At 41.4% G+C, this 23,407-nt stretch overlaps 1 protein-coding gene across 1 annotated transcript in view; it reads right to left on the bottom strand.

Annotated features, from left to right (window-relative positions):
• Positions 1 to 23,407, bottom strand: part of RNF150 (ring finger protein 150) — a 222,296-nt gene that overhangs the window by 43,751 nt on the left and 155,138 nt on the right. The window contains exons 5-6 of the mRNA XM_081304140.1: positions 10,468 to 10,564; positions 4,454 to 4,664 (exon numbers count right to left, since the gene is read on the bottom strand). Coding sequence (XP_081160266.1) covers positions 4,454 to 4,664; positions 10,468 to 10,564 — 308 coding nt within the window. The remainder of the gene's footprint in view (positions 1 to 4,453; positions 4,665 to 10,467; positions 10,565 to 23,407) is intronic.

Raw genomic sequence — 23,407 nt, 5'->3', positions numbered from 1 at the left:
GGACTCCAGGTAAAAGGAGCTCCTGGAGGTGGGAGGGAACCTTAGGAGGCAGCATCCATTTGGGCTGGTGGGGACTGCAGAAGGTCTTGCACATAAGCCTCATAGATCTGTGGAATTACAGGAGAAAGGGCCTGGTGGGAAAGCAAAGAACAGCAAAACCAAACCAAACAGCAGAACAAAATGAAACGAAACACTCTGTATCTGTGTTTGGTCTGTAAAGGGACTCTGAGAGCTGTCAGTTACCTAAGAGTTAACAGACGATTCCTAGGATTGTTGGAATTTGCATCAAGAGGCAGGGAACATTCCACCTACTCCATACACATTAAGCATTCGTGTGGCAAGAATAAAGATGTGTTTTGGAGACACCACAAATCATATGTGTTAATCACATTAGATGTTAGATGCACTATTCTTTCCCCAAGGATCAGAGATGATAAGAAGTTAGCAAAGACGTTTCCAGAGGAAACTCAAACTATCTTTCATTCCCATTGGCCAAGTTTTATGGGCATCCACACTAATTGGTGAGTGTTGCTTCCTTTTGTAAAGTTTGGACACCAGATCTCTCCTGGCCACAGGTGTCATGCCAAGGGATTCTCAGAATGCCCTGGGGTAGATTTCTGATTTCTCCATTCTGTCCATCTCTACCCTTTACTCTTTAGGCTGAGGGTTGGTTCCTTCCAGTGTGAGGTGGGAGGATGGCAAGAGGGTAATGACTTGCAGGCAACCTCGTAGGACTTGTGGTGATTCAATAAGGAAGTCAAGGAATGGAGGGTGGAATTAACAAGCTCTTTGACTGATAAAGGGAAGAGTTCAGGCCCTCCTGAGCAGATGCCAAGTGGTGCTGTGTTGGGAAGGAGTGATTAAGTCTTCTCCCTCAGTGTCTTTCTCTGGCTCCTCTCTGAGATCTCTAAACACACAGGGCTGTTTGTTTAGGTGTGTTTCCCTTTGCTCCTTAGAAACTTTTTTTCCCTGTGGAAGAAAACACAAGAGCCCGCAGCTGAAGCCTGGGGAGGGAGATGGCGGCGAGCAGTGGCACTAGCAGGCCTGCATATAAGACTGGCGGGTGGCATAAGGACATCCATGCACACGACTCCTTGCACTAAGATGGAGGAGCAAGACTGCCATGGGGACCTGCCCTGTGAGGTTGCAATAGGAGGACCTTTGGCAGCACTGGAGGTACATGGTAAGGAATGTCTCTCTCCCAGAGTCAGGCTTGCATCAAGCTTGGATTTCCTTGGTGCTATAAATGCTTTTCTTGTTTCCTTTTCTAGGTGTTCACTCTAAAGCCAGTCTGCTCTACACCTGGCCCCCAGGAGTGCTAGAATGCCTTGACATGCTTTGGATCAGCTGCACATCAGCACGATTTGCCAGGAAAGGGAGAAAAGAAATAGGAGTGAAGGTGGAGGAGCTAAACAAATTATTGATCTTTTCAGAGATCTTTGAGAAAGCAGGAAATAAATAAGTCAACAAAGTGAGGAGTGTGTAGGCAACTGTGTTAGACCCCCCCCCCCCCCCCAGCTCCCATTTTCATTATCTGAGTACATACAGCCCTGGAGCCAGCAGCCCTGTTTGAATTCCAGCTCCACCTGTCACCAGCTAACCACCTCAGGTTGGCCACTTTGATCTGTGCCTCCCTTTATGCATCAGTAAAGTGAGGATACAGATGATATTTACCTTGTAGGTGGTTGTGAACTAACAGATAAATAGGCTTAAAAGGTGCTTGGTACATATCTGGAACTATGTATTTGTTAGCTGCTATTATTTCTTTCTTTTCTGTAATTTCCTGGATCTGTGGAGATGTGAGGAGGGAAAAGAGAATTTGGAGAAAAGTCAAGTCCAACCTGTTTATTGGTGGTTTATAGCTAATGGTATCTTCATTTATATTTACATCTCCATCTACATTATTTTTAGAAATAGTTAAAGAGTTGATTACACTAATGTTGATTAGAACTTGGATCTTTTCATTTATGTAGTGATATATTTGTGTTTGCTCATTTATTGATTAAATACTTACTTGACGAAGACACCAGGGAATTTAAAAATCTGTAGAGAATTTTCCCCTTAAAGAGTTTACAGCCATTTCGTTAATGGTCATGGCCATAAAATTCTGTGAAAGCCCAATAAATAAAATTAATCAGACATATATGGTCTAGGAAAATATTTTGTGAGAAAAATTCCATTTCTGTGCTCAGAAATGGATCTTTCTAGCCACATTGCTATTTGCAATCAATCTTCGAACTAGATGTGATCTGGTTGCTCCCAACTCTTCATCTCACTTTTGCCAATACCTTCCTTTGAAATTACCTGGCATTTTTAATATGTGCTGCAAGCCTAGGTTGAACTCTTTGACCTCAAGTTATTTACCAAAAGCCTGCTGTCACCCAAACACCCTGACTCAAATACTTTGCACAAAGTAGTTTAGGGATTGTGAATTACATGGACACAGTCTATTTCATTTTTTAATGTATTTTACCCACAGTGTATTTACATCTATTTCACTTTAAATGTCATTTAACCCACATTAAATTAAAATGCTTTTTCATTTGCCATCTGGGCTTTGCTAAAACACAGGAAGTATGAAGCCACTTTCAAAATAAGGAATCTCACAGAGGACAAACTGTCTCTTGAAAATCAAATAATCATTCTTTGTAAGGATAATGATCCATTTTTTTGGTCTTTTATGGGCTTAAATATATTCTTGCTTTATATATTTTTGAACTGCTAGAATAATTCTATCAGGCCTTCCAATATTTTTCACTAAGATCATCAGTGGTTATGAATCATGATTGAAGAAGATGTCTGATAAATGGTTTAACGATGAAACCACCTGATCCACTGAAAATTGAACTTACTCTTTGACCTGGGTCAGCCATTTACTCCTCTGGGCCATTGTTTTCTTTTGTTAAAAATTTACAACTTTATCCTAGTAAAAGTCAAATAATCTTTCAGGTTCTTCATTTTCAGAGATTCCTGATCTATGTTCTCCGGTATGGTAGCCACTGGCTACATGTGATTACCGAGTTAGTCGAAACTAAAATGTCCTGAAATACATTCCAGATTTTAATGATCAAGGATACACACATAAAAAGTAAAATTGTTTTAGAAAAAAAATTTCCAAAAGTTTAGATTTTGAAGTTAAAACTCTTATTTATCCCAAACAAATAAAACTTACCTGGAAGATATTTCTCACCAAATCCCTCTTCAAGTTACCTTGGGTGAAAGCTTGGTGAAATGCTAAGGTTACCATCCTCAAAATGAAAATTCTGTAACATCATCTCAGCACTTATCACCAAAGATGACCAGGAAATGGCCACACTATTAAAAGTCACTATTGCTAGGTGGTGGTGTCTTGACTGAGTTAGTTTTCATTCTTTTTTTATTCTTTATCTTTCAATTTTTCAACAGGATGATTTTTTTCTTTCTTCATCAGAAAAATGCATATCTTTAGAGTTTAGCATAATTTTTTTTAAAAAGAGGATGATGTAAAAGGAAATACACCAAGATGTTTCAATTTGCTTTTATCTATTTCCAAATTTTCTATAGCGAATAAATTACTTCTATCAAGAAAAATATGCTTTGTTTAAAAATTGTAACATCCACCTACTCTTTTAATGTTAAACCACAGTTAATTTGCATGCTGATTTTCTTAGAACTCCTAAGCTTTTATCTCTGCTACATTAGACTAAATAGTAGATACTTTGGATTTTAGTTTTGATCTTTGATGCCCATACAGATATTTGGGCACTGAGACAGAACAGAATCCAGTGACCATCTATGCAGGAGATGAGGCGAAGATATTTAAACATGCAGGGCACCATTTTCAGGACTTTAGGCTATGCTGCAAAAATGCCCATCTCAAGGGGTACTCAAGCTGGACATGGTGACACCCTGGCTGTTCGGGAGTCTGATGAGGAGGATCTCTCGTGTCCAGGTGTTTGGGACCAGCCTGGAAAACTTAGAAAGACCAGTCCCTTAAATAAAAATAAAAATAAAATACCTATATATCTGAGTCCTACAGCAATAGGTAAAGTGACCTTCTGCTCATAGTCCAAACTAGCTCATACAGCTACAGGCACACTCATGGAACTCAAATATGCACCTCACGTTCACAAGTGGGCAGGACTGTGTCCTATCCAGTCATCCTGGGCACACCATGGGGCTGCTTCTCTCACCTGCTGTCCACCCTCAGAGGCAAGACGTATTCCCTACCTGACTCTGGATTTGGAGAACGTGTGGTGCTGTGGTGTGTGCCGCTGGTGTGAGTGTGGGTGTGCAGGGCCAGGTGTGCTGTCTGCCCTCCTGGCTCTGGAAAGATCTGGACTTCTTAGGGTCCAACAGGCATGGCCGTTGAGACTGGCAATGATATACTCATTCAGTTTATACTTTTCTTCTTGGGCATAACTATGAGCCACTTGGGATTGGTAATAGCACCTTTAAGCACAGCAGAACTTACTGTTGGTGGTGAAGATGGCTTCTCCCTCCTGGGGTGTGGGGTCTGCATCCTGGACCACCTGCAGGGCTCCCACAGTCCGGACAGCAGGGTCCAAGGTGACTGAACTTTCGTTCACTGTTGTGTCGCTTGCGCCTGTGATCTGGTTGGTTGGTGGACCTCCCAGAGAGCCCTCGAAGTCAGTGGGTAGGTCATCCATGCAGTCAGCATTGGGCTGAGGGAGGGAGGGAAAGATCTATTCTTAGAGTGTGTCATCAATTTAGAGATGCTATTATACACCCTAAATATTTTGACTCAAAGAAGTATTAACATTTTTTGTACTGTTTTCTTAAGCTAATTTTTTTTGAAAACAGTCCACATTTGCATTAACATGAGAAGATCTTAACATGAGCATGAAAAGATCTTCCAAAATTCATTTTCAAAGTTTCCTCTTACATGTTGGTCTATAAAGTTTTAATTCCAGGAATATCAAGATCTCTACTTTTAAAGAATTAGTTATGGAGAATACATATATTTATTTATGGTGATAGAAGAGCCTTTATACAATGTGCACATCCCACATAGAATAGATAATTATCCCCAAAGATTCCTTCACTGTTTACAAATATGCTAATACTCAAGTGTGAATGGGACAGAATTTGACTCATTTTGAATTGTTCCTTAAAGATATATATGTACACACAAATACAAGCAAAAATCAACTATAGAAAAATATCCTAAACTTCACATGGAACCGAACATACATTATTAGTCAAATCCTTTAAATTAAATCTTAGAATCAAAAAGCCAGGGTGAGACCATCTTATTCCATCACCCTTTCATTACAGTATTTCTCCTCCCTAAAAACATTGCCTTCTCCCTTTGAACAGCAAAAGTTGCTCTCTGCCTTGGTAGGCAGGTTATGTTAGGTACCATCATTGGGCATCTCTGTTATTGGGCAAAATCTTACTCTTTTCAAGTCTCACTCTGATCTTAGTTCTGTTTTTTGAAGTAATAAAGAATATATTTCCCTCTTCCACAAAAAGCTTTTAAAATTACTTTCAGTTGTTGTGTCTTTACCGGAACTTATGAAAATCATTTTTTTATAGGTGGTGGTGAAAAGACAGGGTCTTCAGTAATATTAGAATAGCTTTGGTCTGAACTTCACCTTTGTCTTCAAGGGTGGTGATGACATGTCTTTCCACTCCCAGTGTTTATAGAATGTGAAAAGAATTTGGGGTTGACACTGAATTAGCCTCACAATGATAACACTGTATCCAAAGAGCCTTGAAAGGCAAAACCTACAACTCGTGGACTCATGGAGAGCACAGAGCAGATCCAAGTGCTGGACCCTTGCCCAAGCTTTCCCTCCATGGTTGTGTAAGGATGTGCCTTCAGGGACACCCCTGTGTTTCCAGTGATCAGCTGGAAGTCTCCATCACCCCACAAACTCCTCACAGTTACCTTATTCCTTTCTTCTATTCTTCCTTTTTCTTTCTCTATATCTATTGGAAGTGAGTCATTCATTAAAACTCAATTTGTCAAAAATCAACTTACAGAATGACCATCAAATTTACTATATTTACTGGCTTTGAAGTTGGACACCAGCAGGTGTGTTTATGAACATGCCTCCCCATCCCCAATCATCTCCTTCGGGTCTCTTCAGTTCCCTTCAGTCTCATTCTCTCATCATGACATTTTTTTTTGTTTTCCCAAAGGAAACACAGGTATGATTCTTCTCTTCTCCCAGGGAGTGGATCACCAGCTCCTTAACTTGCCGAAACAGATGCTCTGCAGCCGGATCCCAGCTACTCTTCTACCTCACCCTTAGCCTTTGGCGAGGGAGCACCATACGTCCCCTGTCTCAGGGCTTCAGTTTACACTGTCCTTCTGCTCATTGACATTTGCCACAGTCACCCTCCCATTCCCATCCCAGGTCTCACATGATGTCTGGCAAATTCCTAACCACACTTTAAGTCTCAGGCCAATGCCACCTTCCTAGGGAGTTGTCCTGAGTGATCCTGGAGCACTTCCTTGACACTTTTCCCACTATGGATGGTCATTTGCTAGTGTGTCTGCCTTCTGCTAGTCCACAAGCAGGGTAAAGAGAAGCAGCCATGGAATATTGATCTTGCATTTTAAGCTTCCACATAGTAACACTGATAATTATCAGGTGCTCAATAAATGTCGATTTGAACATTTTATTTGAATTTCAGATTTCTGCTCTGAAAACTTGGGCACATTAGTATTTGCCCAAGATTAATCAAGGGACAATTTGAGAAAATACTTTGAGAACTGTAAAGTTCTATGTGAAAGAAAAGGTACGCTATTTAAAGATGTTCATTAAACAGAAGTAACTGTGTGTGGGGTTCTGGGGCGGAAAGGATTTCATAAGGGGGACACGGTGCTGGGTGTTCATTCAGCCATGAAGTGCTGAAAGCAATCCCATGTAACAGCAACTGACATGCTTTTTGAAATACTGATTCTGGTTGTTGATACTGTTCTTTCATTTCATTTATTTCTTAATTTCCATGCCGTGCATTTCTTTGCTTTTATTTTGTAGGCCAGTAAGAGAGGTGCTAGATCCTCAACAGAGGAGACAGAAGAAGAGAAAAAGCTGATTAGTTGGGTGAGACTCAGTGGTGGCAGGCATGCATAATCTGGCTTGGACATAACATTTAATAGACCATCTTTCCAGAGCCTGCTAGCTTTAATCCACTTTCCATGGTTCATCATACATAATAATGTGTTGAAAAGAAACCAAATTTGTACCCTTCTAAGAAAAGTCTCAATCAGAATGTTTCCAAGAGAAGTCCAATGCTATCTGCAATTGAACACTGTTGAAGCGTTGAAATTCAGGTCAGCACGGGGAAAACTCCTCGAAGACTTAACTGCTGACAAGCCTGGTGTGTAAACTTGTGGTTACAGAGGAGGTTCTGCTCAGTGGTAGTTATCACGCTATTCATATCAGGATCACAGACATAAGTGTGTGTATGCTGGCATATAAAAGATCTCGCCCAGTTCTATGGGACCTTAGAACTGTTTTCCTATAAAGACAGACCTGCCCCTCACTGGGCTGCAAGGAGAACTAAGCACTCTAAGGTAGACGAAAGGGTGACAACCCTTCTGATAGTAAGGGACTTCTGCCCAGGTGTGGTGGGCACACCTGAAATCCCAGTGACCCTGGAGGCTGAGGCAGGAGGATGGCAAGTTCGAGGCTAGCCTGGGCAATTTAGCAAGACCTTATCTCAAAATAAAAAATAAAAAGGGCTGGGGATGTAGCTCAGTGGTAAATCACCCCTGGGTGCAATCCCTGGTACCAAACAAACAAACAAAAAAACCCACACAAACTTTCTCCTGTTTTCAGTTCATTCTTATATTTCTTTTGGCAAAATATGATGGGAAAAGGCACTCATCGAGATGGGACGTTCAGATCAGTGAGGTGTGCTCTCATTCTGTGGTCCAACATAGATAATTCTATGATGAAAATTAAATGTCCCAGCTCTTGGTATTCAACTTATTTTTATTTGCCTTATAGCATAGGCAGCCGAATGAACACTCAATCAAGACCAATAAAAATGAAAACCACAAACAAAAATAAGATTCCATATGGATCTGGACAATCTTATGAATCAGAATTACAACTAGTTGTTTGTGAGTTGACATCGTTTCAAAGGGAAACAGGATGTAAGTCACAAATACGGGTCATGCACTGCCAGCCCGCAATACTCTGGAGGGTTACAGTTCTACACATTTATTGAGCTCTTAGCATATATTAGGGATACAGAGTTGGATTAACAGATGTCAATTATCGGAGTGTGACAGGCTCTATCCAATTTTCCTTACAGAAGAAATGGTGTATGAAGATACAGGAAAATTGTAAGACAGTGTCTATAAGTTGCATAAAAACGGTTTTAGTTAGCACAGGAAGCATTTTCTAATTAAGGCTGTGTGCATATCCAATGATATGGGAAGTTATTAGAATGAACAGAAGTCATATCATTGGTATATTTTAGGCATACTGTTCCCCAAGAGTATGGCAGAATGAAATGAAACCCCAAATTCCTGCTGGATTCTGACTTTATCATTCTCTAGGACAAAAACGGAAGAGCCCCGGAGACAGGGAGGCTAACCATATGTCTTGGTGGTTCGTCAGAGTCGCACACACCACGGGCCTTCTTCATGGAGGATGTTCTGTTTTGTGGGGCAGGCTCGGATGTGTGTCATGCTCTTGTTTGGGTGGCCTTTAAAATTCCTTGGCAAAATCTAGAAGATGCTACCGATGTTTCTTTTTCTGGGAATCGAGTATGCTAAGCAAAATCCTATCCAGACAAGTGTCAGGTCTCAAACCATGGCCAGAATATGCTCAATTGCTAAAAATTAAAGTGTTATTACATTTGGAAATGAGCCCAAAGGCCACTTAATAATTCTGCTTGAGCAACAGTAAGAGTGATAATTCATAACTTCTTTACAAGTACCTTCTGGAGAAACTGTACCCATGTGGGAGTTATATTTGAAGCCAAATATTATTTAGTACAGAATTTAACTCAGAGGATTGTCACAAGGAGTGGTAGGACAAACACTTACAATCTTGAAAAATATCCTCAACAATAGGAACCAGATGAAAGGATGCAACTGTGTCCTTTAATTGTGAGGATTCTGAAGACTTCAGACACCAAGGACACACAGGCACATGCAAGCACACACATACGCACGTTTCCCCTTCCATCAAACAACTGGTCACAGCTAGAGATGTGAAAACTGCCAAAACTGGGTTTGATTTCTTTTTTTTTTTAAGTCACCAGTTTTTGGTAGCGATGTTGGGTTTTCACTAACATTTCACATTCTCTGTAATTGATTTTCACCTTGAATGCACTACGCATTAGCAACTCTGATCTGAAAATTTAATGCATTGCCTTTGAAATCGAGCTCAAAGCTCCAGCCACGTGAGTTGATTTGTGTTATTGATCGTGGAAACCAGCACACAGCTGGCATGGGGCAGCTGATGCAGGGCGAGAAACCCAGCCAGTGCATGTCCCCAGAATGCATCGGGGGTGTCTTCTCTAACAGTCACTTTGAAGTTCCTAATTAGCCCTTTGGCATTAAGAAAGACTTTGATATGTGATCTGATGCCTTGCTTTTTCAGTGGCATCTTGCGACTGTGAACATTCTCTTTGTTCTCTGCCGTCAGTAGTGAGAAGTGACAAACAGGCAGGTTGCAGCAAATACAGCGGGATGCGGGAGGCTGGCTCCGTGTGTTTGTGCGGCTTCTTTTAGACAGTGCCTTATGTTTTTGCACATCTCTGAGACTGGCTCATTTCCTACCCTCTTCTGCTTAGAGGGGATAACACACAGCAGCTGGTGCCTCACCAGCCACCACTTGTGGGGTTCACTTGATACCGTCCCAGGAAAGTCTTTCCCTGGAGCATCAAGCCAGCTGGCGGGTTCTCCTTGCATTGGAGAGAGCTTTTGAAAACACGTGACTGAGGGAAGCAGCTTAATAATAGTGCAAAACTTAAGTGTCTCTGGCTCTGCTTTCCTGTTTGCCCAAGCTCTCTGCAGAGATCTGGGTTAACAGAGGTCTGGAGCCTGGTTCTCAGTCGCTGTCCTGCCCTCCCTTAGCTGGAAGGGACTTGTTGCCTCCCAAAAGTAGGTGACCATGGGGCAACACCTGAAAGTGTGGCATGCAGATCTCTTCGATGGCTAGGCTGGGGTGATGACCACAGAGGTGGTCAAGGTGCCGTGGCCCAGCATACCTCTGCTGGTGTCCCAGCTGCCCTCCAAAAAGACGCCTGTGAGCTGCACCCGTGGCCTCTTGACTCATGGATAAATTCAGTGCATGTGGTGGATGGGTGATGCCCTCAGACTGAGAAAAAGTGACAGTTTTCAAACATGGAGTTCTCTTGGGGCCTCACTGGATGATAGCATTGCTATGTGACTAAGAGGACACAGAAAATCCAGGTAAGAAGCTTTCTCACTGCTCTGGGGGTAAAGCAGAAAGACAGACATTATGATGGTGTAGGCTGTGCTGTGCTTACCGGGATCCCTAGGGCTTTAAGAATGTTCATCTTGCACATGGGGCAGGTGCGATGGTCTAGAAGCCAGGGGTCAACACAGGACTTGTGGAAAAGATGCCTGCAACGAGAACCATACATCTTAGAGCGGTGGTGGCGGCAGAGACTACCTGTTCCACTACAGACCAGAAGCCTGCCCAAGGTCCCTCAATTGCTGGATGGGTGGCAGGTCCAAGACTCGAAACTCGGTCACCTAGTTCCTGGGCCATTGGGTTTCCCACTATACCCTGGTCCAAAATCTGAGTGGATCCCGGGATTGACCTATCTGATTTACAATGGACTCTTCTATGTTTCAGACAGTACAGAGAATGTAGAAACTGAGGGATTTCTCTTTTCCTCAATAGGAGGAACGTTTAATGGTGAGAACACAAGTGGCGAAACCCGAATAGACCCTGCAGGATGACGTGGTAGAGGCTAGTTTTTTTTTTTTTTTAAATCCAAATTCCATTTCCCACAGTCAGAAGACTACTGCAAAGTCAAGGCTGACTTTCATGAATATTTGGGTCAAACATAAAGGGCGTAAGAGCTCCTGGGAGCATTTAATAACACAAATAACTTCCTTGTTGCCATGGCTGCTGTCAGGTCAGGAGACACCGTGAGGGGTTCTGTGGTTCCCCTGGGGGTGCCTGTGGCTGGCTGCACCTTGGTGTGCTCCACCAGGTGGTCAATCTCATGTGCCAGTTGGGGCCTTCATATGATAGCAGAAGGTGGGCATGAGGAGGGTTTCCTAACAGAACTTTCTCTCAATGACTCACAAAATCCCACACAGAGATATCAGGAGCTTCTAACTCACAAGACTCTAGACCATGTATAAAAGCAGTCAGAATTTCCTGCCTGAAGCAAGGAGAGAGAACATTGCCAGTTTTCAGTAGGAGAGCTTTCTAGGACATTCCATCCGGGCCTGCATCTGTCTGCTGCATAGAGCTCTATTCTTGAATCCTTCCATTCTGTTCTCTCATTTTTGTCTTCTTCTGTTCTAACAGTTCTGAAAAAACCCTCATTTGTTTTGTATTAAGGGGCTTTGGGCTCAAATGCTTAAAAAGTACCCCCATATTAGAGAAGAGTCTTGGAAATGCCAGGGTTTAGATAGAAATCCATAAGAACTCAAGTGCTGAGGACAGGATGAGGGGTACACAGGGTGGGATCAGACTGGGAACTAGAAAAGCAGAGGAGCAACAGGCTGTGCTGTGGTATTTCCAGATCATTGTCCAGAATGCCCTGCAGATCAACTGCTTGGAAAGCATATATCTCATTCATTCATTCCTTTATCCGTTTGTTTATTTAACAGGTAGTATATGCCAAGAACTGGGCTCAGTACCATGAATCAGCACAACAGTGACTTAGGGAAAGGCAGATATGAATAAAATAGTATTTGAATAGACTACTTGGTGAAAATAATACCACTTTCGAAGGTCAGAAGGTTTGGAGGTGGGGCTTAAATTGTGAGATTTGTCCAAGTTCAGAGAACGTTTACTTGAGGAAGTGACACAGCCCTGAGCTGGGCACTGGAAGGCAGCCAGGCCACTGTGTGTGGGGGTGGGTGGGTGGGTAGGGGAACAGGGCCACAAGGAGAAGGGTGACTGGTACCTGGGGATGAAACCACTCCCTGCACCCCAGGAAGCAAGGCTGACCTCCCTGGGTTAAGGTTCCATGATTACTCAGGAAACAAGGGCCTAACTCTTGGGGAAAAGGTCAGACATCCTGGTCCCATTTGAACGTTCCTGGGAGGCAGATGACTCATCTGTTTTCTGCATGGGCGCAGGAATAAGGATGGTGACAGCACCAACCATTAGGGCTTTAACATTTTGGCCTGCATTTATTCTCGAAGGCCCCTGGTGATTTCTGCACACCAGCTTTCTCTCCTCTATGATGGCTGGTATTCCTGTGCCAACTCTCAGTGCTATTGTACCCAGCTGTTCAGTCAATACTAGTCCAGGTGTTGCTGTGAAGGTGCTTTGCAGATACGGATAGTATCTACAGCTGGTTGACTTTAAGGAAAGGAGATTATCCTCAGCAATCTGGGTGGGCCTTATCCAATCATTTGAAAGGTTTTCAGAGCAAAGCAAAGTTTTCCCTGAAAAGAAATCCTGCGAGACTGTAGCATCTGCTCCTGGCCCAAGAGTTTGCAGCCCTAGGCCTGCTCTGCAGACTTCAGACCTAACAGCCCCTTTCCCCATGCAAGTCAATTTCTGGAAACACCTCTGTATATACTGGGTGCTTTCTCTCTCCCCCACTGTTCAGTTTTCCTGGAGAATTCTGAGACATCCTCCAGTTAGTATACAAGGTCAACAAGAGCAAAATCCACATTTGTTTGATTCCCTCTTGTATCCTGGCATCTCCATTAGTTTCTGGTACGCAGCTGATGCTCAGGGCACATTTGCCATGTGAGTGGATATTTACTTATCCAAGGACCCGCCCTCTCCCAGCCTCTGCTCACTCATCAGCTTTCATCCATGCTCTCTTCCTGCACTCTTCCTGTCTTTGCCCATTCATGGCTTCTCTGCTCTCCTCTGTGGCTCCCTCATTCACCATTCCTTCATCTTTCTCCCTGTATTACTGCAGGAGCATCTTAGCTGCTCTCTGAGCTGCCAGGACTTTCCTGTTCTCTTCATCCCACTCGTTGTTGCCAGATTTATCTTCCTAAAATAGAGCCCCTGCTATGTCACCCTCTTGTTCCGTTCTGTTCTGTGCCAGGAGCTGGGTACAGGGATGAATAAGACAAGGCTTCTCCCTACAAGGCACAGTCCTCCAGCCTTGTCAACTAAAATGAAAAGACCAAGGAAAGTTTACAATCCTGGGTTCACTGTTATTTGTTATTTTCAGTCTTAGGCAATTTACCTTAGCTCTCTAAGACTCAGTATCTCATGGTGAAAGTTCATCTTGTAGGTTTCGAGTTTGCAAGTGAATGACTGTGGTGGTGGTGGTGGTTGGGGGTGGGTAGAAAACACTGCCCACAAAGCTTAAACACAATTCTTGGTACTCCTTCATATTCAGCCATCATTCATCTTATTAATAGCACTGTACTGCACCTTAATTTCAGAAATTATGATTACTATGATTTCCATACTTCAGTAGAACCATTTTAACATAGAAAGCAAATAACTACAATTTTAAAAATTATGAACTAAGAGAAAAAAAGAAAAAGACATATAGGGCAGTCATGGTATGATGAACAAATACTTATTAATTTCTAGCACCATATTTCTTGTGCCAGTCACCAAATATGTAAACTATATCTTCATAATTAGGGTTGCAAAATAGTTTTCCCCTTCTAAATGGAAAGAAAAGTCACTAAAGGAATAGAGAAAGAATCTAGAGTTAAGTGAAACAGGTCGACAGTTCGGGAAACACCTCTAAGGTGCAATCTGAACCCATCTTATTTGTTCAATTCACAGCAGAGCCCTGACCGTTCCCACATTTTAACAAGTGCTGCCTGTAAAGGACATAAAGGGGAACAGGAAGGACACATAGAGGAGCAATAGGTCATGACAGTCTATCTCTTAACAGTCCTAACAAATTGGAAATATAACAGAAGGTTATGTAGGAGGAAGACTCAAACTTTTCCTCCTGTTCATCAAAGGGAGGCAAAGACTGTGGAAAGAGTTCAACACAGCTGAGCACAGTGACACATCCTGTAACCCAGCAGCTTGGAAGGCTGAGGCAGGAGGATTGCAAATTTAAGGCCAGCCTCGGTGACTTAGCGAGAGCCTCAGCAACTGTCTCAAAAAATAAATAAAAAGGGCTGGGAATATGACTCTGTGGTAAAGTGCCCCTGGGTTCAATCCTCAATCCCCCCACACCCCCCCAAAAGGAAAAGAAACAAGAAAGAGTTCAACACCTACAAGTGCAAGTGAGGATGATGCTGAGATGATTACAAATAACAAGTTCCTACATTTTTAGCAATATGACAAACCAAGCTAAACTCATCTCCACATCTATTGATTCTGGTTTTCTGTTGTTCTTTCACCTAGTTGTGTGATTCCCTCCCCTATGAAGTGACATTTCTTCTCCGCCCAGAGAAGGAAGAGGTCTTTGTGTTTGTTCAATCTCATCTACTTTTATTGGTTTCTTCGACCCTGCCACCCTGCAGCTGAGATTAGGATTCTGTGGGTGTTGGTACCAACGCAAGCTGTTTCATTCTCCTTAATGAAAGCTTATTAAGGAATGTGAGTCACTCAGGTACCTGAGAATCCCATACTGCCAGGCAACATCGACTATTTAAAACAGATACCCAGAGTGTTGATGGGTAGCTGAAATGTTCCTTCAGAGCCTCTGTGTCTTATATGCAAAGTTGTCAATGAAACCAGGGTGAGTTTTAAATGGAAAAACCCCACCGACAGTGTCTGCCACCTACTGTGTCCCTATCATGTACCAGGCATGTGACATACAGAACTGATTCACAACTAGCTTTTGAGCTGAAAATTATTAGACTAGTTTTATGGAGGAGGAAGTTCAAGTTCATTAAAGAAAGTTACCTAATGAGTTGGTAAGCTGTAGGAGAGAGGACTCAAACCCAGTCCTAACTTGTTATAAAGTCAGTGCTTTTACCAATTCTGTATTCCTTGAGTCTTCCTGCTATGACTTATGGGTAAGAGGGTAGATGAAAGTATTCATACTTTTATTTTTTTTTTTTTACAATGAACTTCTGTCCTCCAGCTTCAAGTGCTTAACTTCTCTAAGCTTTAGTTTCCTCATTTATAAGATGAAGGTAATAATAGCATCCACCTGAGGCCCTCAATTCTATTCTTCCAATATGCCAGCTCTCCCTCTTTTAGGCACCCAGAAAGACCACAGGTTCTCCTAGTGGCAGCTGTAGTCATGTAAGTAATTCTATCCAATAAGCTACAAAGAAAATAATCAATTTTACTTTGGGATGTGGCACTTAATGATTGCTCTGTCAATTAGCAATTGCTCTGTCAGTTAGCATTATAACTTGCAGGTTATAATGAAAGTTATGAGTGACTGCATCATCAGTCCAGCTGTGGTGAGCAGACTCTCAACTGATACATGACAGATATGGAGCACAGTCTTTGTCATGTTAAGCCATGGGCAGATTTTGTTACTGCAGTGAAACCTTGCCTATCCTGACTAATAAAATACCTTCTGGGGGTGGATGTAAGTATTAAGTATTTGTTTGGTAAGGGTTCCAAGGATTAGAGTGATGTTGGTTATTTTGAGTCATGTAGGTGCAACACACAAAGTGACAGGTCATTAATAGATACAAGTGAAACCACCTTGGGATTCAGGGAAAGGAGCTGTTACTTTATGAGGAAATTAAGAAGTTGTGTGATGTCATGTGCAAAGGATGGAAAGAACTTGGAAGTGGTATGATAGAAGGAGAACATGTCAGGGAGAAGGAATTTCAGGAGTCAAGGTAAAGAAGCAACATCATGGCAGGTGGGGAAACTCAGGTTGGCTGAAATGCATAAAGCAGAAAATAAAGTTGGAAAATAGGTGTCCACATTAGCCTTCTGAGATGGACCAAGCAGGGAGGAGGTCTGAGCAATGAGCAGAATGATGATGGGCCTCGTTCCCTGTGAAGATGGGCTGACTACCACCACATTACTTCCTTCTGTCTCATTTCACCTTTCCATGTCTCCTAGAGGGAAAGCCCTGTATCGAGGAGGCTGCAGTCACCACTTGGTACTTGGTATAGACCAGGACAGGTAAGCGGGCACCTGCCCTCCTGCCATCAACGCCATCCCTGGCCCAGTGCTTACCATGGACATAAATGCTGTTATTGGTCTTGGGCTTGATAGGAAATGGTTGGGCCAATTATGAGAAACCTGTTCTCCTGATTCTCCTGTTTAGGTTTATGCCGACTCATTTAAAAGAAAAAAAGGGGACAAGAGAGCAGGTACCCAGAACCACTACTAACCATATTCTGGACTAAACATAATTACTTTGTTTTGGCAAGCTAATCTGATGGCAATTTCATGTGATGGAGTGGCAGGATAGGGGGCAGAGATAGAGAAGGCAACAAATAAATTCCTGTGCACCTCACAACCACTGTTCTTCTATGAAAAAAGGCTGCTCTGTTTCAGGCCCATGATAATCAGCTTGGAAAGTGAAACCGGACAATTTGCAGACAAAATCTTGATTTGGTTTTCTTGGGGTGTTTGGACATTTGACTTAGAGTCAGTTGGGGATGTCTAAGAATTTGAGCCAAAACGACAGCCCCAGGGAGATGTGTGTTTAGCAGTGCTGCCACACAGAGCAGGGATGAGGGAAGGCAAGGTATCACATGCACTGTCCCACTGTGAGGACACCTGGCTTGGCTCTGGGCCCTGAGACACCCTCCACCCCCTACCCTCTGCCGAGTTAGGATATTCTCTTGATAAAATCCAGAAGCTATGGTGGTACTTGCCCGACCTACATCACAGGCTGTTGAGATACAGATCAGACATTATATGTAAATGTGCTTTGTCAACCGTAGAGTGATTGTCACAGTTAAAATGTTATAATGACCAACCATTTATTTCACCAAGCTCTCCGTTGTATGGGGCTTAAACAGCATGAAAAGAAAACCTGACAAAACTGAAATGAAAGGTATCAGAATGTCTTGGCACTAAACTCGATTTCTGTTTGAACTACAGGGGAGGTTGTCCATATTTTGGGAATGCAAGTTAGGGGGGCTCACTTCACAGGGAGTCCCACTCCTTGGGGTTCTGCAGAGTGAGGCTCTGTACTTAGAACTTGGCCCTGGTCTAATTATATCGCTGGGCTGGGCCAGTGAAGCTGGTTGGCATCATCCTGTGTGTCTACTTGATGGATATGACTGAGGATCAGGACATTTGAAGTCAGAATGCCATATTTAACCAGGACACTGCAGCACAAGACTTCTTTCCTAAGCCGGCTCTGCTCAAAGACAGCAGAAACAAACAGGTCAGATAACTTGGTCTTCCTGCATCGCCATCTTCTTTCATGTTTCCTTCCTTTAATCCCTTAATTAAATGATAGCTACGTAAGTAGTGCACATAAAAATCTGAAGGCATGGAAGAAAAATGGATAGAAAACACCATCAGCAAACTTTGAACTTCAATGTTATGCCATTTTGACTAAAGTATAAAGTCAACTGTTATTTTCTTTAAAATTCTACGGCTTCTTTGGTCCTTTTGCCCTCCATTACTTTAAATGAAGGTATGATATGCATTGAATGTATAAATTGTAAGCAAGCTTAGGGCTACTTAGGTGTGAGCATATTTATGTACACACCACCATATGAAGAGGCACACTTCTCCATCAACCCAGAGACCCTCCTTGATCCTGGATTGTCTGTATCCTCTCCTGCCATGTGGCCACCACTCTGGCTTCTGTCAGCATAGGCTAATTTTGTTTGTTACTGAATTTCATATAAATAGAATCATAAAAATCATCCCTTTGTTCCTGGCTTCTTTTGCTCAAAATAATGTGAGGGTTTTTTTTTTGTTTGTTTGTTTCAAATTCACTTGTATCCTGGGACATTGATTGATTGTTCCTTTTTGTGACTGAGTAGTATTCCATGGATTGGATGCAATCCAATTTGTTTGCAGATTTTTTTTTCCTATAAGTAATTACTGGGATATTTTCATTTTCTGATTACTGTGAATAGACATGATATGGCCACTCCTTTTCAATTTTTTCTGTGAATGTGTTCATTTATTTTTCTTGAGTAGGTATCCAAGAATGAAACAGTCATGTCACAGAATAGTGTGCATTTAATTTTGACAGAAACTGTCATACAAATTTCCAAAGCAGTTGTGCCATTCTAAACTTCCACCACTGGATGGCTTTTTATTTAGCCAAGAATGTGAAACTATGTTCTCAAAAAGGATAAGTTAAAAAAAAATCTTTTTTTTATAAACAACCACCATTGAGTGAGATATAGCAGCATAAATTTTCAGATAAATTTTAAAAAGTCGTTAAACCAATAAACTAGATTATTTCTTGATAGGGAATTATTAAAATAAGGAGAGATAAAAACACAAATATAAGAACTCATCAATTTTATAACAAAACTACTTCATTCTGCTAATCAAAATATATCATTAAAAAAAAAGCTGGGTATGGTGGTGCAAGACTTAATCCTAGTGACTCAGGAAGCTGAGGGAGGAGGATTGCAAGTTCAAGGCCAGTATGACCAACTTAATGAGACTCTATCAAAATTTTAAAAGGGGCTGGGATGTAGTTCAGTGGTAGAGTGCATGTCCCCAGTATGAAAACAAACAAACAAAATCCCAAGCAGCATTTACCCAAAATAAAAACTAAAATGTTAAAACTACTTAATACCTAATCACAGTTTATAAATTCTAGACTATACCATATCCCCCTAATTTTGACATATTTAAAATTAGGAAACATAATCAATGATAATTTACATCAGATATCATGTTATATAAAGAGCTTATAATAGAAGTAATATTCCAGAAAAAATTAAAGATATGGGAATTAAAACTATGCTAATATTTGACTATCAGATGACAAGATACTTTAGAAATGTGCAATTTCGTGGCCCTGGAGGAGCACTAATGTAAGCACTGCTCATACTACTAGTGAGCTGTCAATCATTACCATCTTTATCAACAGCAATTGGCTAAACTCCAGATCCTTCAAAATCACTTTTGACCCACTATAAAAATTCACTTTTAAGGATGCATTCTAGGGTTAAATTCAGAAACAAAACAAAACTAAGGTCATAGTGATAAAAAACAAACAAACAACTGGTAGCAAATTAAATGCTGAAAAATAAGAGTGTGAAGTTCAGTAAATTCCCATCATTATTATTACACAATGATGAAATTATCTTAAAATAATTTTAAAGTCATGGAAAAATGCTTACTTTTTAATGTAAACTGAGATAGTAGAATAAAAATGGTATTAATGATTCTACAATGTTTAAAAATATACACATATGGTGTTAATATATGCTTTATACAAACTAAATTTACCAATAATTATCTTTTTGAATAGAGATTATTATCTTGGTTAACTTCTTTATGCTTCTCTCTGTTTTCAAAAATTTCCACAATTAGGAACGGAACCTTGAAAGCTATTTTTAAAAACATGGCATATATAAACAGACAACTTTAAATAGAATGCCCCCAAACCTAATTTGCATAACATCGGAATGAAAGAGTAAGTTGAAGCTGATGAATACAGCCAATGATAATCATTCTTTTCAAAAAAAGAAAGAAAGAAAGAAAGAAAGGAACTCGGAAGAAATCTGTTCCTAATCGAGCATACCTAACAGGCATACTGGGTAAAATCAGGACAGGCACTTTCTGGCTAGAAAGTGCCCTTTGTTTTCCACTTCACCAGTCAGAGGGCTTGTAATCCAAATCCTGATCACATTACAGCATTTTATAAAATTCTTTTACTTACAAAGACCTTGGCATTTATGTCCAGAGAGACATTCAGTTCACTCATCTTAAAATCAGACTGATCTCTAGGTTTAAATCTCTTAAGGGGTGAGTGTCTATTTGTGAGGGTTTCAGTAAAACTTGATTGGGATTCTTTGAATTTTCATATATTAACATGGTATTCATGGATATAGCATGATCTATACTTTATCGTATTATGTTGTTTGCTATGATGGTGTGCTGGGCAGGGTGCACCAATGAGAGCCCCTTCTCCTCTCAAAAGGGAAGTTCATAAGTGAATATCATTCCAACTTTGATTTTGCCTTTGGTTGCCATTAAGGATTCATGACACAACAACCACAAGACTCTTGAGAAAAGCAGGGGAGGTTTTGAACTGTCCAGGTGGGCTTGTTTGGAAGTATCCATTGAGGACAAGCAAATTCTCCGAAGGCATTTTTGAAGTGGATACCATGTTCTCAGCCACACTAGCTCAGTAAATCTCACAAATTTGATTCTAAGGGGGGACTTCTGGCAGCCAACTCGTCTTTGAGCCTTTGTGTACTTGAATGTTCAGAAAGCTTTATTTAGGGCTCCTTCTACTATTCACCCATTACTCTACACTAGATGTCTCCCAAGCTGCTTCTCTGGGAGGGGAAAATACCACCTGTCCTTGGGGACAGGAGCTAATGGAATAAAGTATTCGAGAGGTCAATTAATAAGTAGATCTGTGTTAAAACCCTTATCAGTCACATCAACTGAGAAAGAGAAGCAGCTGACAGTCTGACAAGTTAGATGATTTATGACCATCGTGTCAACTTCAGACACATGGGATGTGTGTAACAGACCTTTGAAGAAGCCACTGAAACTAGAACACTAATTAAAGACAGTGACTTTTCAGCAGCCCTCAAAAAATTCCTTGTCCAAGTCTCCAGACCTAGACCTTTTAGGTTCAGTCTACCTCAGCCATTGCAATGTAATTAGGACTTTCTTCAAAAGCTAGGATATCTATTCCCCAATTAACACACACAAGCTTCATTTTTTTTTTAAATTTGGTACCAGGAATTGAAATCAGAAGCACTTAACCACTGAGCCACATCCCTAGTCCTTAAAAAAAAATTTTACCTAGAGACAGAGTCTCTCTGAGTTGCTTAGCGCCTTCCTAAGTTGCTGAGGCTGGGTTTGAACTTGCGATCCTCCAGCCTCAGCCTTCTAAATTGGTGGGATTACAGACACACACCATATATCCAGAACAAAAGTTTCATAGTACCTTCACTATTACTCTGTGTTGTACTTTAACAGGAACCATTTATTCCATTTTTTAAAAAAAGTTTTTAGCCTGGTATATCAATGTGTTTAAGTCTCCATGTCATCTCTTTTAACACTAATGATGCTGTTAGTCATGTTCTGATGTTTATAAAAGTGTAGCCTCACATTTAACGAAGAAAATAATAAAGAGAACTGATAGAGAAATTTAGCCACATTTCTAAAAAGGAGAGAAGAGAATGGAAGGGTAACAGTTTTACACACAGAATTCAACAACTGTCTGTCCAAAATAGAGCTCTGTCTATATGACCCAGTGGTGGGAGTCTTGAGGGCTGGAAAACTCTCTAAACGAAGGTTTCTGAAGATAAGCCAAAGCTGGTCAAGTGTTCTTGTTGTTGTTTATATAATTTGCTTTGTTTGAGATGATTAAAAAATCTGTTTTAGTGTCTGAAATCTGCTCCTTGTGCTATGGTTTTTGAGTGATAGTGTAGAAGCTACTGGACTTTTTGCTATTTGAAATCTGAATGAAAAGACAGGATCATGTTTTATTTTATTTATTATATTTACTTTTTTGTGTGCGTGATACTTGGGATGGTGCAGGGCCTCCCACACGCCAGGCATGCCACTGAGCTACCATCTGGGCCTAACATGACCATGTTTAAATGGAAAGAAATACAGATGCAGCCATCAGTCACCAACCTGAGGAATGGACGTCCATTCTGTGGTGGCTTATTCCTGGGTCTCTGGAATAAATAGATTCATGTCACCACATACCAACACAAACACATGAAATAGTCTCCTAACTGGTCTTCGGACTCCAGCTACATCCCCTGGAGCCACACTCCACTCTAGAGCCAGGGTGCTGGCTGTGACTCACTAACCATAAGGATCCCCAGCACTTGGCCACCATGCAGGCCCTGCAGCTGGGCACTACATCTTTATTTTTATTTTTTGAATTTAAAACATGGTCATGTTAGGCTGGGGGTGGGTAGCTCAGTGGAAGAGTGCTTTGCTTGGGAGGGAGAAGGCCCTGTACCATTCCCAGCACCACAAAAAATAAGTAAATAAATAAATTAAATTAAATGTGCTCATGCCTTTTCATTCAGGTCTGCACAACCTGGGCTGCTTCCCCTCATTTCTGTCATGGGTCTTACACTCCAGCAGCTCCAGGTTCCCACTGTTGTCTTTCCTTAGAGTGTGCTTATCTCTAACTGACAGGAAACAACTTTGCAGAATATAACAGTCAACCTGAATCATCACTTAGAAAGAAGGAAATAATGTGAAATTGTGAACTAAGATTTACACACAAAGCTATTTAGCACAGCCTGATTGGTAAACAGCAACAAGAAGTGTGTATGAGGAATAACTTAAACGTTCAAACAAAAGCAGATGAATTATGGTACAGGGGTGCTACAGTTTGGATTTAAATGTTACCCTAAGGTGGCCTGTCGGTTAAAGTGTGGTCCCCAACCTGGCACCAGTGGAGGTGAGGGAAACTAACTGGTAGGCTCTATTGGGAGGTCTTAGGACTGCAGGGCTGTACCCCTGAATGGGACAATGGCATCCCAGCCTCTACCTTGCAACTTGGCCGAGAGGTGAGTGGTTTTGCCATGTGCTGCCACACTATGTGCTGACTCACCACATTATGTGCTGTCTCATCATGGGCCCAGAAGCACGAAACCAACAGAGTAGGGACTAAAATCTCCAGAAATGTAAGCCAAAATCAGCCTTTTTTTCTTTATAAATTGATTATCTCAGGGATTTGTTACACTGACAAAAAACTGAGTAACATACTTGGTATGGTATGTGGATTTAAAATGACGTTGCTTCAGGTTTTAAAGACATGGGACACATTTATTCTAGAAAGGTCTCTAGGTAACTTAGAAGGTGCAAATATCCAACAAGACACTGTAAGTGTCAAACAAGAAAGAAAAATGAAAATGGAGATCCAAAATGGAATCAGAAATGAGGGTAAAAATGCCTTTTGGGTATGAGTGAGATATAAATCTGGCCCTAAGCTCTCTATCGACAAAAGAAATCTGGATATGGGCTGGGGATATAGATCAGTTGATAGAGTGCTTGCCTCACATGCACAAGTCTGTGGGTTTGATTCCCAGCACCACACACACACACACACACACACACACACACACACACACACAAATATGGCTAGTGTCACAATTCAGTATCTACAAAATAAGAACATTTCCCTTGGTTGGGAAAAAGTTATTCTACAGGAGAAGTGCTCTGGTGGGTCCCCATGCAGAAGTCAAGGCATAAAATCTCCACAGCAAGTGCCCTGA

The sequence above is a fragment of the Spermophilus citellus genome, assembly GCF_964194105.1.
Source record: "Spermophilus citellus genome assembly, chromosome: 8".
NCBI lineage: Eukaryota > Metazoa > Chordata > Mammalia > Rodentia > Sciuridae > Spermophilus > Spermophilus citellus.
The sequence above is the reverse complement of the archived record's forward strand: the minus strand, read 5'-3'. Positions and strand labels throughout refer to the sequence as shown.